A 19,093-nucleotide genomic window follows, 5' to 3' on the forward strand; every position below is an offset into this window, starting at 1 on the left:
CGTGAATCTCTGACTGTGGACTGAATCCAGGTGCTTCAGCTACATCTTCTCCATATCTCTTGCTCTTAGACCCGGCAGGGTGGAGAATTGACTGGATTTAAGGAAAGGGCCAGGGTTGGGGGCCAGGTCCAGGCGGGCTGAGAAAGACTTGTTCTTGTGGCAACAACCCCACTAGGCAGGAGACTGCCACGTCCAGCTGTTTTCCATCTCCAAAGGAGCTAGACTGCTGGCAGGGGCTTCGGCTGTCATAAGACACCCTGAGGAGGGCCAGAGAGGCCGTTTGGCCAAGCTGTGGGGTGAGGACTTTGGGACTGGCTGCCCGGTGAGCTGGTTGCTTCTGTGCCCAGAGGGTGCATGTTCAGCTGTTTTAGGCAGTGGCTAGCCTGAAATCGTGTGTGTGTGTGTGTGTGTGTGTGTGTGTGTGTATGTGTATGTAGAGAGGCTGAGGGGTACCTGGCCGGAGCTACTTCTCAGTCAGAACACACGCGGTGGAGTGATTGAGAATGAGGATTCGGCCTTATTTTTTTAGAGATGCATGCTAAAGGATCCACAGATGAAATTATATAATGCATGCAATTTGCTTCAAAAAAATCCTTGGTGATGGGAAGTGGTGGCAGGCGGGTGGTGGGGGGAGTATGGGAATAAAAATGAAACAAGATTGGCCACGAGTCAACAATTGTAGCAGCGAGAAGATGGGTATGTGGCAATTCATTATACTATTCTCTCTCCTTTGGATATGAAATTTTCTATATTAAAACCTTTTTAAAAATGTGGCAGCAGAAACACGACCAACCAATGACGATGAAACAGGACGAGGCCTCTGAAATCAGACTGTCCAGCTCGAGGCTTGGGCATTTGATGTTCACCAGCTGGGTGCATTGGACAATTCACTTCATTTCTCTCTGGCTCAGTTTCACTATCTGTAAAGTGGGGATGATAAAAATTATACCGGTCTTATGGAATTATTCTGAGGGTGAACTGAGATGATGCGTGTACAGTACTTAGCATAGTGCTGGACCCACAGCAAGTGTTCAGTTATAGCCATTACTATCGGGAGTTCATGGCTCTGGTTCTAGTTTACCAAAAGGAAGAGCTACCTCGGCTGGCTCGGACAAGCAACTGACCGATTCAGCTCAGCTCCAAGGTTCTAAGCAGTGAGTCTGGGAAGACACCACCCCGGCCCCCTTGTGTTGGGTGTCTCAGATGGGTGGAAACCCCACAGGGAGACCCCTCTCCCTCCAGCTGGGCCTGTCCAGGGTCTTCCCAACTTCCCATCATGCGGGCTGTAAGCCCACCCACGTCCTGCCTGGGTTTTTTCTGGCTACCCCTTTCTCTGATCTTAAGAAGCTCTTTTTAGGGGTGCCTGGGTGGCTCAGTGGGTTAAAGTCTCTGACTTCAGCTCAGGTCATGAACCCAGGGTCCTGGGATCGAGCCCCGCATCCGGCTCTCTGCTCAGCAGGGAGCCTGCTTCTCCCTCTCTCTCTCTGCCTGCCTCTCTGCCTACTTGTGATCTCTCTCTCTGTGTCAAATGAATAAATAAATAAATAAATAAATAAATAAATAAATAAAGAAGTTCTTTTTACAGACTGATCAAATCTCAGCCCTAGAAGAGAGTTAGAAGTCCTCCAGCCCAATCCGCATGATGGGGGCCATGAACAGAATGGTAGGCAGAGTGCAGACCTGGGAGTCAGGAGCCCAGGAGCTAAGCCCCATCCGAGCCCTCTGGCCATGCGGCCAGGAATGTCCTGTATCCTCCTGGCCACCATTTCCTCCTTTGAGACACAAAATGCTGGTGGTAGATGCTCTCCAGGCCCCTTCTCACTCTGACCCTTTGACCCGGCACATGGACCTCCCTCTGTGCTCTCTGCAGGTCGCCCCCTCAACCGCACCCTGGAGCCCGAGCTCCCCCAGGGCAGTGGTTCCATGCTGGGGTTTCTGGGAACGCTGGGAGCTGCTGCATGTGGACTGGGCACGACGTTGCTGAAAGAATAAATAGACGGACACACTGTGGGCAGTGGCCAGTGAAAGGACAGAATTTTTAGACCAGGAGATGTGGGAAACCGATCTCCAAATACCTCCTCCTGTATCCGTCACGTGGAGGTTTTCCATGCCCGTTAGTGTTTCCAAGGCTCTGGGCACCTTTTTACCTTGGGTGGTTCCACTGTTTTCCGCATCTATTTGACCTTGATTTAGTTTTCGCATGTGACCTGTTTCCTTCTCATGGCACACTTGGGGAACGCAGTGTGTTCGATCTGTTTGACTTTTCAGCTGGTTTAAAATAAAGTCAAATTAATGGGCACCCAGGGGGCTCAGTCAGTTAAGTGCCAGCTCTTGATTTGGGCTCAGGTCACGATCTTGCGGTCCTGGGATCGAGCCCTGCATGGGGTTCTGTGCTCAAAGGGGAATCTGCGTGAGACTCTTTTTCCCTCTCCCCCTGCCCCCCCCCCCAAAATAATAAAGTCAAGTTTAATAAAGATACGGAGCTCTCAAGCCATATGACCTGAAGATGGGACCTTTGGCTCGATGTTCCCGTGTTCTCAGCTGAAGCCCGCCCCCTCTCTGGGGAGGAGTGAGGCTGCAGGGGCGGGGATAGCCTTACCCAGTGGGTGTGAAATACCCACGAGGTATTTCAAGCCCCCAACACTCAACAACTGTGTCTAATCACGCTCACCTTCCCAGATCCTGCACACCAGGGTGGCAGGCCTGGGGAGGGCGGCGCAGTTGTGGTTCAAGGCACAGAGGCCCAGCTTTCAGCGTGGCAGCCAGAGAGGCCGGTGAAGCCTCGGGTGACCGTAAAGAGTAATTCAGAGACCTCCCCGGGAGGGCGATAGCGCCTGTCCTGGGGGCCGCTCACACTTCATCTGAAGTGTCGCGTCCACTCTGATTTTAAGAGAGCTGCGGTCGAAGCTGAGTGTGTGTAAAAAGGGAAATCCTGAGAGTGAAGGGTCTGGAAATGATGTCGGAAAAGAGGAGGTTGACAGACTGGAGTATTTAGCCTGGCGAGAGGAACGCTTGCGGGGAGCCTGGGGTGGCTGTTCTCAAGTGTTGGGAAAGCTGTCATCAGGCAGAGATTGGGTACACCCTGTGAACCCTGGAAGGTTAGTTCAGATCAGGTTTGATAAAGAAAAGAGTGTGTATGTGGTCTCGGGTGGTAAGATGAGCACGGGCTTGTGTGGGAGGAGGGAGTCCCTTGTCCCTGGAAGCATTCAAGCAGGGACTGCATTCGCACGTGTCTGGTGGTGTAAGGAGAGCCCGTGGGTATGAGACAGGCCTGGGAGAGGTGAGCTCTGAGGCGCTCCTGACCCTTTGCCGTGTCTAAGGCTGTTGGACTGAGGTAGCCTGCTGTCCCCACACAATGTCCTTGTTCACCTTTGCCATTCCGGACCGGCTCTGTGACTCTGACCTCCGATCCTGTTCGGATCGTCTGCAGGGGCTCATGGTGTCTCCCACGGCTCTCGGGCGGCGAGGGATCGCTCAGTCCTTCTTGCTGATGCCCCCCCTCAGGGTGACAGGAAGGATAGTGTCCACAGGGAGGGCACAGAGGGGATTTGGCAGCAAACCTTCCATCCCTGTCTTCCATCCCTCGGATGCTCTGCTTTGTGGACTGACAGGTCGGGGCTGTGGTGAAACGGCCAGATTTCCCAGGAAGAGGACTTTCCTCGAGTCGAAGTCATGCCCCAGGGCCAGCCTTGACTTCCGCTTCACCGTGCAGGACCGTCTCCTCGGGAAGCCATGTGTTTTTGAGGACCTTCTGTGTGCATGGCACTGGAGAAACACACGAATTATCGTCTTATGTCTCTGAGGCAAAGGATTCTGGTGGGAAGAGCTCTAGGCCAGAGTCCAGAAAGCCTGGTTCTAGGCCCAGCTCCGCTGCCTCCGTGTGGTCCGTGGGGAGCTCCTGGGATGGGTTCCAGTGTCAGGGACCCGAAGCTTAAGATTACGGAACCCCAAATTAGGCACAAATGCAATTATTTCTTGAGAACAATAAAAAAAAATTGCAACAGAGTACCAGTCTTGAAACAACTCACCAATACCACAAACATCACAAAACCGGGGCAAATAATGTTGGTGTTAACTGCCCGACATACCTCCATACCGCTTTTTTTTTTTTAATATTACTTATCATAATTTTACACAGACTAGCTTCTGGCTCCGCTAATCATTTTGCCCTTTTTGCTCCTTTAGGAGGCACACACGTGCCTCTAGTGCAGGGATCTTAGCTGTGGTGGTTTTGTCACCCAGCTCGAACCCTGCCCCCTGGGGGATGACAGAGCCAAGTGGCCCCAGGGGCAGTGGGAGTACCCGGGGAAGCCATTTTCCACCCCAGGATGGCTCCATGGCGGTGCCTGGGGACCTGGGAAATGTACCTCACCAATCCCAAGTCTGATGGCTCCATCGCTCACTCATGTGGGGAGATCCTGAGTCAGAGCTCCCAAATGCACAGGAGACCCACAAAAGTCCAAGTGGGAGAAAGGAGCAATCACGACGGATTACACTGAAACTGTAGTGTTCTACCAGATCACCAACACCGCCTGACCACCTGAGCGCGAGCCTCGGGCCCTGTGGGACCCCAGAGCTCGGGGTGGTGTTGGCCTCCCTGTAGATCTGCCTCTGGGAGATCCCAGGCCTCTCTGTAGATTGAGCAAGACCGTTCTGGGCCAATCTGTCTACTTTTTGGCCAGGATCTGAAATGAGAGCAAACTGAAGCTTTTGGATCCCAGAAGCCCAGCTTGATGGCGACGGCGAGTGGGCAGATGTCCGTGGAGACCAGCGTCCATGTCCGTGGTCCTGTAGGCTCAGCTGCCCTGCCACAGGCTCCCCTTCCAGGCTGGAAACTCCAAGACAAGAACCACGAAGTTGAAGGCTTTGATTCCAGGGGAAGGACCTACTTCTGGAAGGCATGACCCATGATGGCGTACTCCGATATCTGTAACTCTAAAAGGACGGGCTCATCTGGGCCTTCAGTCGGCATTTATTGAGGGTCCCTAGGAGCAGGCACCAGGCTGGGCTCTGCAGGGGCAAATCCAGAGTCAGGAGCCTGTGTCTAGAAGAGGAGACGAGTCAGGCACGCGCAGGAAGAGCCACAGCATGGAGTGAATAGAGGAAAGCTGCAGGCCGTGCTGGCGACTGGGACAAGCAGAGCCAGAGGCTGGGCTGGGAGAGCTGTGAGGCCTAGCCAGGCCCTGCTGCAGAAGAAGGCTCATGCAGTTTCTCTTTCTGTCAAATAAATAAAATCTTAAAAAAAAAAAAAAAAAAAAAAAAAAAAGAAGGGGAGGGGCGCCTGGGTGGCTCTGTTGGTTAAGTGTCTGCCTTCGGCTCAGGTCCTGATCCCAGAGTCCTGGGTTCAAGCCCCGCCTCTGGCGCCCTGCTCAGCGGGAAAGCAGGAAGCCTGCTTCTCCCTCTCCCACTCCCTCTGCTTATGTTCCCTCTCTTGCTTTCTCTTTGCTTAATACATAAAATCTTAAAAAAAAAAAAAAAAAAAAGGAGGCTCACGCAGGTGGAGAAGGGGCATTGTAACCTCAAGACAGGAGGAGTGAAGGGCCCAGCTGGCTTTCCGGGATGGAAGGTGCTCAAATACGGTTTGGTGAACCCATTTGTGAGTGTCTTGTGGGCCAGAAGGAAGTAAGATCAACTTGGGGAGTCAGCAAAGTTAGTTCCAACTCACAGAATTTTCTTCCTTCATTTTCTCTTAGTTTGGTTTCCTCCCACCCCACCCTGACCCCCAGAGAGAAGTGTGACCATGAACTTCAGCTCCTCAGAATCTGGACTTCAGGGAGCCCCTCTGGGTTGGCTTCTCAGCAAGTCTGGGGGTTGTGAGCTGAGAGGGAGCAGCAGGAGGGAGACCGTGGTTTTTTAGGGGGGGACTCCAGCCTTGCTGGGCGTTTCTGCAGCCCCCTGCCATCCATCCACCAGAGACAGTGACCTGTACAAGGGCAATGGAACCCCAGAGACCCCATCTGTGGGGGAGAAGGCTCTGGGCTTTGAGCCCTTTGTTCCAGTGAGCTTAGAACTATGATGTTACAATCTAAAATGTTGAGAGAGTGAGTGGTGTAACATACCTAGATATTCCCCTGGATAGGCACCTAGAATTTGGGTTTAAGGAAAGCCTGGGTAATTTAAGGACATACACTACCTTCTTCTTTTTTTTTTTTTTTTAAATTTTTTTTTTTGGAATCGGGGGGGGGGGGGGGAGAGAGCGAGCACAGGCAGACAGAATGGCAGGCAGAGGCAGAGGGAGAAGCAGGCTCCCCGCCAAGCAAGGAGCCTGATGTGGGACTCGATCCCAGGACGCTGGGATCATGACCTGAGCTGAAGGCAGCTGCTTAACCAACTGAGCCACCCGGGCGTCCCCATACACTACCTTCTTATGTAGGTTTTATTACTTGTGAATTGCAATGATTCATCTCAAGAATCTCAAGAAGATGGAAATATTTTAGAAATACGTGCATGCATTTGAAGGAAAAACTTTATTTTGTGGACTTTTTTGGTGTTGGCTTCTGAGTATCTGGGTATGAATTGTGTATGTTTCTTTGCCTGCACATGTTTGTGGACAGGCACGCACTTCCCTGCACAGGGTAGGAGTGGGGGACGTGCATATCTGTGCTCACCTCATCTCTGTGTTAGGAAGGGACCTTGGTCGTCAGTCTAGCTCAACCCATTTGGGAGAAATCGGAGGCCCGAAAGGGTAAACTAATCCCACAAGCTGACTAAGGGGACGGAGAGGAGATTAGAACCCAGGATTTCTGATTCACAGTCCAGGACTTTTCCTATAACATTAAAACAATTGCAAAAAAAAAAAGGGGGGGGGGAGAATCCTTATTTGTTTTTCTCCTCCAGTCAGTGAATTAATACTAAGAAGGTCAATCCTGAATTAGCTATATAACCCCCAAAGTGAAGTTTTTATTTTTTATTTTTAAGATTTTATTTGTTTATTTGACAGAGAGAGATCACAAGTAGGCAGAGAGGCAGGCAGAGAGAGAGAGAGGCTGAGCAGAGAGCCCGATGCGGGGCTTGATCCCAGGACCCTGGGATCATGACCTGAGCGGAAGGCAGCGGCTTAACCCATGAGCCACCCAGGCGCCCCCCAAAGTGAAGTTTTTAACACTGACCTGGTTCGGTGTTGATTTCTTTTATTTAAAAAAAACCCTATTTACAATCAAGTTCTTAAAGAACTTCAGAGCACATATGAAGGTTTTGCTAAAATAATGATATGCCTTTTTTTTAAAAGATTTTATTTATTTATTTGACAGAGAGATATGGAGAGAGGGACTACAAGCAGAGGGGAAGGGGGAGAGGGGAGGAAGAAGCAGGCTTCCCACTGAGCAGGGAGCCCAATATGGGGCGCTTCTCCAGCTAGCTCTGGTAAAACACACACACACACACACACACACACACCACGTGATCACCCAGTATCCTGATGTAACAAATATTGAAATTAATCACCGTTTTTAAATGGGTGGGGTGTCCTTACTGGAAATGAATCCCACGCATTTCAGGCATTTGTAAAAAATAAAATTAAAGGCATCGGCATAGGTGCCAATGCAGAATTCTTGGATTATGTTCAAATTGCATTTGAGCACAGGTGTGCTTGCCGTTAAGTGTTTACGTTTACCTGTACACATGAATGTTTGCCTGGACAACTGTGTTTGTTCTCACTTCGGTGTACCTACATTTGTGTGTGGGTGTGAGGGCTTCCATTTAATTGGGGATGGTGAAGGCGTCGTCCCTTTTATCAGAATGAAAAAAAAAATAGCTCTTCCAAACTCTCAGTTATGGGAGGAGAACCCCAGGGTTCAAGGTGAGCGTGGGTGAGACGAGCTGCCTACTCTCCGTCCCCAGGGTTTGCTTTTTTCTTGGACTCCCCTTGCTAGGATTTTTGCTGACTCTGCCAAGCTAGTTCCTGGGTACACTTCCAGTGAAGATGGGACTTCTGAACACATTTGAGCCAGGCTGTCATTCCCAAAGAGATCTTCCTAAATGCTAAAAAGGGACAAAAGCTAGAGACTGGTTCTTCCCTTGCTGGCGGTCTCCCCACACCCTTCCAGCCTCGAATGTGCTTTCCTTCCATGTTTCTATGACCTCTGGCCATGTCACAGTGTGGGGTACAGGCTGTCATCCCAACATCTCCCCAGTCAAGCGATTCTCTCCCCCACTGCTGAGCAGAGCCAGGAACAATAGTGATAGGGGCTTACGACGTGGGGGCCGCCGGGTTTGTCTTACTCCCTCCTTGCAACAGCTCCCTGAGGTAGATGCTGGGGCCAGTCCCCACTTTCCAGGTGAGGGAACCGTGGCTGGGGGAACCGTGGCTGGGCACGCGCTGGGAACTCAGCTCTGACTCCAAAGCCACACCTCCGACCATGACATTATAAAGCTTCCGGGTGCTAGAGAGCAACACCGAATCCGTGCTCCCCACCTGCCCACCCCATTCCCGCAGCCACGCCTCCTTTTTAGGGGACAGCCAGACTAGAGTGGACACAGTGAATGGCCTCCTCCTGCAGGTGACACTTGGCCCTCTACGCACAGTTAAAGGCTGGCAGGTATAACCAGCATAGAAGGGACATCCAGGTTATAGGACCTTCTTCAGGTAAATGACAGAAGGAGGATCCCCTTCTCTCCTTCCAGCATGTGGGGCGTAAGTCGCTCTGGGCAGCCCTGGGCCCACTTGGTACCTGTCCCCTTCCAGCAGATGGCAGCCCCTTTCATCGGGGCTCTGTCACTGCCTGGCTTCGGTTGTGGGGCTGGGTCATCTCAAACACCTGTTGCAGTCTTACCACCCACCTCCCCACCCCCCCACCCCGCCCCCCCGCCGCTATGTTTACAGGGTGAAATCCCTAGTGAAAAAGCATCCACTATCAGAGGGGTGACAGCGTCATGAAGCTGAGCACCAGGGAGGAGTCTGCTCCTGAGTCAGGAGATGTAGGTTCGAGGCCTGCTTGGGATACAAACTGAGTGACCTTGAACAAGCTAAGTTTCGATTTTTCTCACCTGTTTCAAAGGGGCTGATAAAGCTTCAAAGCAGAGTGTGAAGTTTATGAAGAGTGATTGCAGGTGAGAGTCCTTTAAATTCTTAAAGCATGCTATGGAAAAAGTGAATGTACAGGGCAGTTCCTCCAAAAGTTAAAAAAACAATGACTGTATGATTCAGCCATTCCACTACCAGGTATAAATGCAGAAGGGTTGAAAGCAGGCTCTCAAAGAGGTATTTGCACACCCGTGTTCACTGCAGCATTATTCACCATAGGCATAAGGTGGAAACAATCCTGATGTCCGTTGACAAATAAATGGATAATCAGAAGGGGGGAGGGGTGTCTATGCATGCAATGGAATATTATTCAGCCAGGAAAAGGAAGGAAATGCACAGGCTACAACATGGATGAACTTTGAAGACGTCATGGTAAGTGAAATAAGCCAGACACAAAAGGATGACTATGTTATGATTCCACTTATGTGAGGTACCCATATAGGCAAATTCAGAGACAGAAAATTGGTGATTACCACGGGTTGGGGGAGGGGAGAATGGGAACTTGTAGCTTAGTGCACACAAAGTTTCTGTCTGCATGATGGAAGAGTTCTGGAAGCAGAGAGTGGTACAAGATGGGGAAGGTACCCGAGGCCACTGAACCGTATACTCAAAAATGATTACAGGGGCGCCTGGGTGGCTCAGTGGGTTAAGCCTCTGCCTTCGGCTCAGGTCATGATCTCAGGGTCCTGGGATCGAGTCCCATATAAGGCTCTCTGCTCAGCGAAGAGCCTGCTTCCCCCTCTCTCTCTGTCTGCCTCTCTGCCTACTTGTGATCTCTGTCAAATAAATAAATAAAATATTTAAAAAAATGATTACAATGGTCAATTTGTTATGTATATTTTAACACTAAAAAAAGGATATGTATACTTCAATGAAAATTTTAGCTAAGATGTCTGCAGGTATTTTGGCAAAACTGGGAGTGAGGAGTCCTACTTCTTTGGTCTGAACTTAGGTAAGACATTTGGAGGAAGTAAAATTTTTCCTCTGTCAGGTGAAGCCAATAGCAGCCTCTCTACCTCTCCCGCTCCCCCACGTCCCCCTTCTCCATGCACACCCCAAGGAAATGGGTCGAAGCATGCCAAGCCAAATGACCAGAGCAGCTGAGGTTGCCTGCATTAGTCTTCACAAGAAAAGGTCCCATCCTGACTCCTAGTCCGTTCTCCAGGCTCCTGTGGACTCCTTCTCTGCTTCCTGGGAGGGCTGTTATTCTGGAATTACCCACATAAGGGGAGCTTTCTAACCATAGCAACCTTTGTCATAGAAGACCTGACCCCCGTGCTTTTGTTCACCGGGGCCAAACCCGGTGCCTGGCACACACCAGGTCCTCAGCCCTCATTTTGTAACTGAGATGCCCTCCCTGGAGTCCTGTTCAATTCCATGCCAACTTGATGCAGATTGGTATAAGGAATAAACCAATTTCTGCTTGGCGAGAAAGCAGAGGGGGCCGGGGGGGGGGGGGGGGAGGTGAGGGGAAAGGGGGGGGGGGGGGGGGGGGGGGGGGGGGGGGGGGGGGGGGGGGGGGGGGTTAGGTGAAGGTAAAGGAGGAAGACCCGCAAGGTAGAGCAGTCATTAAACTGTTTATTGTAAATAATTGTTTAAATCAGCATCAGGTGCCAAGGGCTAAAGACAATTGGGCCCCGGGCCTGAGGGTGGCCCGACTCCTCTGAGGCTCCCCAGAAGGTAGGCTTGCACAACTGGGGGGGGGGGGGGGGTTGGCAGGGCACGCAGCTTTGAGCTTTGAGGTGGGGAGTAGCTCCGGGGGTCCCCAAAGACTCTCAGTCTGGATTTCATTGGGAGTCAGAAACGGAGTCAGTAAACTGAGTCAGAAAGAGGCAGGAAGCATTGGCCCCAGGTGACCGAGCCGGCCGAGAGACACAGGGTCTCCTTGGCCCGAGCATGGCGGGCTCTTGGCACATGTATGACACATGTCTGTGTGCGACCACAGGCTCGGAGCCGGCGGGCGGCAGGGACCCCTCGCTTTTTGGACGGCGAACCCAGGCCACGGCCGGATGGTCCCAACCCCCGGCCCTGTCCCTGGGCTCGTGGGGCTGGGGGCCGGCTGGGCTCCCGGCTCGCGCTGGCGCTCGGCACCCGGGGTGCCGCGGGGGGGCGGGGAGAGCGGCCGCCTAGCCCAGCCCCGCGGATGACAGGAGCCAGGGAGCCGAGGAGGGAGGAGCCGCCGCCGCCGAGCGCTGGGCTGAGGAGCAGAAAGAGCGGGGCGCGGAGTGCGGGCGGCTGGGAGCGCGCTGAGCGGGGGAGAGGCGCTGCCGCACGGCCGGCCACAGGACCACCTCCCCGGAGAATAGGGCCTCTTTATGGCATGTGGCTGGTAACTTTCCTCCTGCTCCTGGACTCTTTACACAAAGGTGAGACCCGCGCGGGCGGCAGGGCGGCGGGGGCGGCGGAGCCGGGGCGCGCGCGGGGAGAGGCGAGGCGGGGTGCCCGGCGGGCTCCAGGTGCCGGGGGGACAGACCTCGGTCGGTCCTGGGGCCGGGTGGGGCGCAGCGGGGGCGGGGCGGGCACTCGCAGAGAGGTCAGGTGAGAGTGTGCCCTGGACCACTCGGCCGGTCACCCGCGCCTGCCGTTTTGGGGCGCGCCCGCAGGGGTGGTGGTGGAGGAACCCCTCGTCTCCCAGCCCCCGGCTGGGCCGCAGCTCTGCCCCGGACCCCTCCCCCAGCCCCTTGCCCGCTTCCTGCGGCTTGGTGGCGCTGGGACCCCGGGGTGCCCTCCGAGTGGCGGGGTCCTCAGGCCGTGACTGGTCTCCCCGGAGTCCTCGTATATTCGGGCCTCGGACTCCGAGGTGTACTCCTCCTCCGCCGCCCTGCGCTCCTCCGCCGCCTCGGACCCCCTGCGCCGCACCGCATGGCGCTCACCCGCGCCTTGGCTGGATGCGGGGCGGGGAGAGCGGGGGCTTCCGAGAGCTGGGGTCCCTCGAATGGCAAGTTTGTTCTCCAGACCCAGAGGTCGCCTTGCCCCCAACCCTGTCTCACCCCCTGCCCCGGGCACTAGCCCCGGCTTGGCTGTGCCGCCCCGGGGCCACCTCGGGCAGCGCGCCTCAAGGTGCGAGACTCCGCTTCAGCGCCGGGTCAGCTGGACATGGGGACAGTCTTCAGTTTGTGGGGGGAGGCGTGTCGCTTTCCCCGGAGAGAAGGCGTTGCTAGGGGTGGGTCCAGGTGTCCGGCATGTCCAGACCTGCTGCTGGGGCGCCGCGCACCTGATCCTCGAGGTAGCCGGGACTGGGGGTTGGAAGGGGACAGACATTTACGACCAGTGTCACATGGGCACTGAGTCGGGACCAGGCTGTCGCTGGCTTTCGGGCTTCCAGGCTATCACAGAGGACGTGCCCCGGGGCGCGCAGATGGCGGGAGATGAGGCGGCCGAACTCCGCGCCCTTGCGCAGCGGAGCACTCACGCTCTCGTGCCAGCTCAGCTTTACCTGTTCAGCCCTCTAACTTTTCTCCTTCGCGCCCTGGGGGCGGCTTCTTCCCCCCCACCTTGCCCCGCCGGTGGCCCTGACTGAGCTCCAGCTCTCGACCCCTAGGCGATGGGGGAAGGGCAATCCAGTGGAGGGTTGGCAGTCCGGGAGGGGTCTCGTTTTTCCCTTGAGGAGGCCCTCAGGGGTCTGGAGTCTGCAACCTGCCAGAGCTGACTGCAGTATCTCCCAGCTTGGGGGCGGGCTGGGGCGGGGGGAGGGTCACCTTTATTTTATTTGTAAATACCGCCTGGTTAAGGCCAGACTGAAGGCCAAGATACTGCTGGGGTTTGCCTAGAGATCGGGGTGCGGGGCGAGAGGTGGCGTGGACGACAAAGTAGTTGAGTTTCTCAGGCCCGATGGGGCCCACTGGGTGACAGGCCAAGGCTGGTCTAGGTTGGTTAACCCCTTGTCCCCTGCTCAGCACCCTCTCCTCCCACTTTAGCGGAGCAAGAAGCCGTCTCCGGTTCAAAACTACCCCGCACTAAACCCCAGTCTCCCTCTCCCCAGGCTCTTCCTGCCTCCCTCCGCCCCCGCAGGCTGGCTCTGCTTGCAGCTTTAATTACATTAATATTAAAAATACATAAGGTGAGGAGCGGCAGCTTTCTCTCTCGCTAGTTCTCTCTCCGCCCCCCCCCCACCCCCTTTCCATTTTTTCAGGCGAGAAAGCACAGGATGGAGCTCCTGCACACTCTTGCCCAGCTTTGTCCTCAACCTTGCACTCCCCACAGCCCCCCACTTCGTTCAGAGTAGCCCATTCCCTAGGAGTGGCTGTCCCTTAGCAAGCACCTGAAGGACGCAGCCCTCCCCCTTCCAGAAGCCTGGCATTAATAAATGAAGTCCCAGCTATTTGATAGGGAGGAAGCAGATGGGGGTTGGGGGGACAGGTGGAGAAAGGCCCAGAAGGCCACAGGACAGGCTGAGGAGCAAAAACCCTTCCCAACTTGAGAAGGAAGTTGCCACCGGCCCTGGGCCCCGAGGGGAGGCTGGAGGTGTCAGGTGAGCTGGATCCGTGGTGGCCTTTGCGGCCCTGCCATCCGGAGGCTCCAGCATCTGTGTGGGGCGCCAGGGCTACTCGCCAGACAGGCCTTTCTTTTCCTTCGTGCCTTAATTGGGTCTTAGGTGCCAGGCTGGTCCCCGGGGCTTGTTCTGCTTGGGGTGGCACGGCGGTGGGGGCCGATAGAGAGGCGGCTGGGAGAGATGGGGTGCGGGCAGCGCAGGGACGATGGGGTTTGGTGTATTTTCTCTCTCCTTGCCAGTCACCCCCACGGCACCAAGGAAAATGTAAATGTGAGTGTTCGAGCCTGTTACAGAAAACAATATCCTCTTGCAATAATTTGTACGTCCATCTGTGAGGAGCGGGAGGAGGCAGAGAGAGAGAGAGAGAGAGAGAGAGAGAACAAGATGGGATAGAGCGTCCTCTGGATGGAATTAAGCGGTTATTGAATGTGTTTTAAGCTTCTGTTATTTCCATTCCTCTCGAAATACCTTTTTTTGATGAAGCCTGAGCTCAGACCGATTCCCCAGAACTGAACCGGGAAGGTGTTTTAATAATCGGTTATTGAGTCTCCAATAGCTGCCTTATTATAGTCAAAACAAATCCGGGTTCGGGCAGCCAGATGAACCCCAGTGAGGCGCTCTCCGTTGTTCCATCCAGCGGGCCAGCATCTGTGTTGCCTACATTTGCATTTTTACTGTGTAAAAGAACAAGCTTCCCCGGCACTAAAATTCCCGTTTTCTAAAAGCCAAAATAATGGGTTGCATTGATTTTTTTTTTTTTTTTTTTCCCCCCCATTTCCCACCCCAGCCTCTCGGACGGGGACTCATGGTTCTTCTCTCTTGAGAAGACCGAATTAAAAGGCTTCGTCAAGCCATTAAGAAAATCTCTAACACTCTGTTCGGTGTCTAATTAGAAGTGGGGGGGGGTTGTGTGGGGAGACGCTGGGGGAAGGTGTTTTGAAAATCTTGAAACAGCAGACACAACTTCGGGGAAGCAGGTGAAGGCCCTGTGAGCCCGAGGAGGGGGCGGCTAGGCAGAGAGGCCCCGGTTGCTGGAAAAACATGCCGGAGAATGGAATTGCCATCATGCCCGACAGACCTATCAGATGCTTCGTGTTTCTGGGCATCAAAGTCAGCTGCCTTTAATATATCTCGGCAGCAGAATGGGGAGCTCAATTAGAAACAAAAAGCAAGTAAGCAGTTGACCCAAAGGCAGCGGTTAAGTTGAGCAGATCCTGGGAGACCAGCTGGAGAGGCTTGTTTTTCTTAGATTGAGGAACCGGGAGGAGGTGGGCAAGGAAAGGGCCGTTTGGCCCAGCAGAGCTTTGCTAAACAAGCCCCCCAAAGAGCCTGGGAGCCCTCAGATGCAGGGTGGTAGTCTGCCCTAGAGCACCTCTAGGACCGCTGGCCTTCGATAGAGGGGTGCAGACCTCAAGCCCCGCTTGTCGTCTCGGTGTCTTCAGGAACTCCATCTCTGTCCCTTGCTCCATCCCCTAATCAGCCTGGGGAAGGTGGATTTTATTTGTGGTTGAATTCAAGGGGAGGGTGATGTTCAGAGAGCTTTTTTTCAGGGGTGGGGATACCAGGCTGAGAGATTCTTACCTCCTACATGATCTTGAAGAGGTGTTTCTTGGAGACATTTGAAGCAGTCAAGAGGCAGAGCCCCCTGCTCCCAAAGTGCTTTCTCAGCCCCTGCCCCGGTAGATCTGGCCAGGACCCAGGTGCTTGAATGGGGTGAGCCACAGGCAGCAGAGATGGCAGAGTGCCAGGAACCCAAGGGCAGGCCCTAGATTTGCATATGATTTGCATACAGATTTGCATGCTGACCTAGCCAGGCCAAGAACCTGGCCCTCTCTGTGCTAGTAGCCTCTCCTCAGGCACTTTTTCCTGGCTTGGCATGGGGGTGGGGCAGGAGCAGGAAGAAGGACTGGTGTTTTGGGTAGTGCTTCTCTCCTGCCTCTGAGCTTGAGGCCTACGGGGGCTCAGGGCTGAGCTCACCTGCTAAGGCAGCCTGGAGCTTGCTGTTGGGCTAAGATGAGTGGTGATGGGCCAAGACACCCTAAGGCAGACAAGCCTGGGTGTGGGTTGTCCCTCTTGTGCTGCAGGATGAAGAGGGTTGAAGAGTGGGGGCACTCGGGCAATGGGGATCCAGGGCCAACCCTAGATTTCTGGGGCATGTGCCCTCAGAGTGGAGGAAGCTGGGTGCTTGGGGCTGTGGTCAGTAGTGGGAGAAGCAGCAACTGATAGGAGAGGTATGATGGGACTTCCAGCTCTGGAGGGGGGTTGTGGTCTCTGAGAGATGAGGGCAGGGCTCCTGGGCTGCTTATTCTAACATTGCTAAGGCCGCTTCATTGGGAAGGCGGGCACGGTGGTCGCAGAGGGAAGTTGTGGAGTACTGCTTGGGGAGCAAACATTCAGGGCAGCTGGAATGCTTCTCCTTCCCAGGGAGCCAGCTGGGACGCCTGCAGTGGGAATGTGGCTTCCAGAATGGTTTTGTCTGCATTTCCGGGGCAGGAGCAAATCCTGCCCTGGCAGGTGCGGCTCCAAGGCCTCCCAGAGGTTTTTTTCTTTTTTTTTTTTTTTTCTTCTGCATATCTAATGATCCAGGAGGGCCCTGGCATGGGTAGAGCCTGGGGGAGGGCTGGAGGTAGAGAGGGGAGGGTCAGCAGGCAGAGCTTCAAGTCGCTCCATGCCTAGTTCTTTCAATCCGAGCTTTTTATATATTGGGGTTGTAAAGAGAAAAAAGGTGGCAACTCGCTGGTGTGGAAATTCAGAGTCAAAGCAAACCCTCCATTCATATCCCAGCTCCGCACTTACTAGATAGGTGACTTTGGGTCTCTCTGAGCCTTTCTCCAGCTATTAATTGGGGTTAAGGGCAATAGCACACATAAGGTAGCGAGAATGTAGTTGGTACTCAATAAATGATAGACCTCTTCTTTTTTCCTGCACTGCTCCCACCTCCCTCTGCCCTTACCTCTGAATAGATCATCAAGTCCTGTCCTGAGTAGTTGAATCAATCAGCTGCAGTTTTGGCCAAACCAACTGACTTAGACCTATAGCAGTAAGACTGTGGGGTGGCCGGGACAGGGGACATCGCTGCTTCCTTCTGCCACCTCACCCGGGAACCTGCAGGACCCCTTCTCAGCGAGATAGCTGTGTCCCTGGGGAACCCAACACACTCCCTTTCCCCAGCTATAGCTAAGCCACCAGTGGAAAAGAGATGAGGGCAAAGGTTGGCTCTGGACCTGGCTATGAGGGGGAGGCAGAGGCTAGTTGCACACCTGCCAAAGGAAGGCCAGGCTTGGTTGTGAATCTCTACCATAGTTGGACAGAATAAGCACTATCTTGGATTTAATGCCATGACACCTGTATAAATGGGCTATGCAGGGTGAGCCCCATCCCTTGTAGCTGGATAGATTTCTGTGTCTCTCTCTGCTAGAATGAGCCTTGCTTTTTGCAGGTAGTTTTGTGTATAGAGAACACCCCTGGTAGCCCATGACCTTGGGGGTCCCTGGAACCACTTCTCCCTTTATGACCCAGTCAGCCAGAGTGAAGCAACATAGGACCCAGAGGTCAAGTGCTGCCCATGTCAGCATGTGGTCTCTGGGTCCACGACTGCCAGAGTGGCTTGGGGGCACAACAGCCTGTGTGCCCTGCTTAACAGATGTTTGTGCTGCATTAGCCTCAGGGTACCACCCCTGCCATCCAGCTGCTACTCCCCCCATCCGTTCAGACCCACTTCCCCCGTGCCCTTGCTCTCCCTCATGCCTACAGTGACAGTTTCCAAGGTCACCACCATCTTCATTAGGAACAGGGTTATTCAAATGCTGGGGTTGCATATCCATTATGCGTGTGCGTGTATGTGTATGTGTTGGAAAGAAGGTTGTGGGCCCACATGGCAAAGCTCAGCCTGATTTCAGCAAGTTACCTAAGAGTTCCTATACCTCTATTTCATCATCTGTAAAGTGGGGGAAATAATGGCACCCTGACTGTTCCACGGGGCACCTGCTATTATGTGTGTGCAAGAAGGATAAGGGGCCTATCATTGTGCGTCGTGTGACAACGCGTTGTAAACCAAACAGGGCAACCTGTGAACACACATGTAAAAGCCACAGTAAAACCCTTCTAGCCTTATAAATCCTTTGCTGAAATGTGAGGTATAATTACTGTCACTTCATCAGACAGGAACAACCAAAGTCTCCCAGCTGTGTGTGGCTGTCTCCCTGCTCCTGGGCCCCGCATGTATAGCAATGTGGGCAACAGCAGATGAGGTCCAGACAGGCTGGCAGTTGTCCTCTTGGAGCTGACTTGGCCTGTAGTTGCCCCTGTGGCCCCAGGGGGCGGTGGCGGCGGGGGGGAGCGCCTACCTCTGCTGGCTCCCCAGGTCCAAGGATGCGGGGTTATCCCATAGTCCTCTGGACATAGTCTGCAAAGGTGATTCTCATTGCTGGGAATCCCCAGTCCCTTTTGGGAAGAGCAAGTCCTACCTGTGTGACCTCATCTGAGGTAACAGCCAGCACCAGAATCGAGACCCTGAGAACGTGGCCAAGTCAGGGTTGTGATCACTTTGCTTCTGGGATGGCCCCCCTGAGCCATGGGGTCTATGGGTCTCAGGTCTCAGGACCTGTTTTTGGGGTGTGAGGGAGAGATCTGATGACTGTCACGGGTAGAAGTCCTCCAGGTTGGAAGGCACCTTTGAGGACACAAGCTGTCCCCTCATTCTTCTGCTCTGGCGCTTCCGGGCACAGAAAACACCTTCCTCTGAAGGCAGCCTGTTCTGGCCACAAAGTTCTATCACAGAGCTCATCCTCCGAATCCACCAAGCAGTCTAGGTCTTGGGCCTTCTGCTCCTGGGCCCTGGTTCTGCCTTTTAGGCCAAGGGATACCGGTGAAGCCCTCTTCCGCTTGACAATGCTGTGACCATCTGCAGACAGATGTCTGTCACGGAGGCCACTTCTGCAGGCACCCAGCTCCCCAGCTTGCTCTCCTGCTCCCCCATTAATGTCTTGGCCTTTCCCCACGAGCGCCCCCCCCCCCATTCCTGCTTTGTTGGGCTCTACAGGCAGGGTGGCCAGAATTCTAAGAGCAGTAGAGACTGAGTGGGGACTGGCAAGCTGTGTACCTGGGGTGAATTCCTGTGCCCCTCTGGGCCTCAGGCTCCCCATCTGTAAATGAAGGAGATTGGACAAAATAATCTCTTAAGTCCCTCAAGCGTTAACAATCTAAATCAAGGACTCTCTAGGGACAACTGTGCTGTCTGAGCCGCCTCCCTAGAAAGACCTTCTGGCGGTGAGGGGCCTTCTCCTCCCAGGGCCTGTCGGCCAGGGGCTAGGAGATTAAAGAGTCTGTTCGGCTGTCAGCTGTTGGCTCATAACTCCTGGAGCCGGTGGTGAGGGGCCTTGTAGGTGGAAGGATGACTGATCTTTACTGGGTCTTACAGGTTTCTGGTTGCCAGTTATAGGAACTATGTTTATGCTGAGAATTGTTAAAAACAAAACCAAAAAATCCCTCTGGGTTTTGGGGAGGTAGAGGACTTGGGCATTTGGAGCCGTCCTGCTCATTGGGATAGGACTGCTTCCCTAGGGGGATTTGCAGACAGA

The 19,093-nt window shown here is 54.0% G+C and overlaps 1 protein-coding gene across 1 annotated transcript in view; it reads left to right on the forward strand.

Moving 5' to 3' along the window:
- The first annotated feature begins 11,188 nt into the window (after nucleotides 1-11,188).
- DSCAML1 (DS cell adhesion molecule like 1) overlaps nucleotides 11,189-19,093 on the forward strand; it is a 337,942-nt gene continuing 330,037 nt past the window's right edge. The window contains exon 1 of the mRNA XM_059416450.1: nucleotides 11,189-11,388. Within this exon, the coding sequence (XP_059272433.1) occupies nucleotides 11,343-11,388 (46 nt within the window). The 5' untranslated portion in view covers nucleotides 11,189-11,342. The remainder of the gene's footprint in view (nucleotides 11,389-19,093) is intronic.

This window comes from Mustela nigripes, chromosome 1 (genome assembly GCF_022355385.1).
Source record: "Mustela nigripes isolate SB6536 chromosome 1, MUSNIG.SB6536, whole genome shotgun sequence".
Taxonomy (NCBI): domain Eukaryota; kingdom Metazoa; phylum Chordata; class Mammalia; order Carnivora; family Mustelidae; genus Mustela; species Mustela nigripes.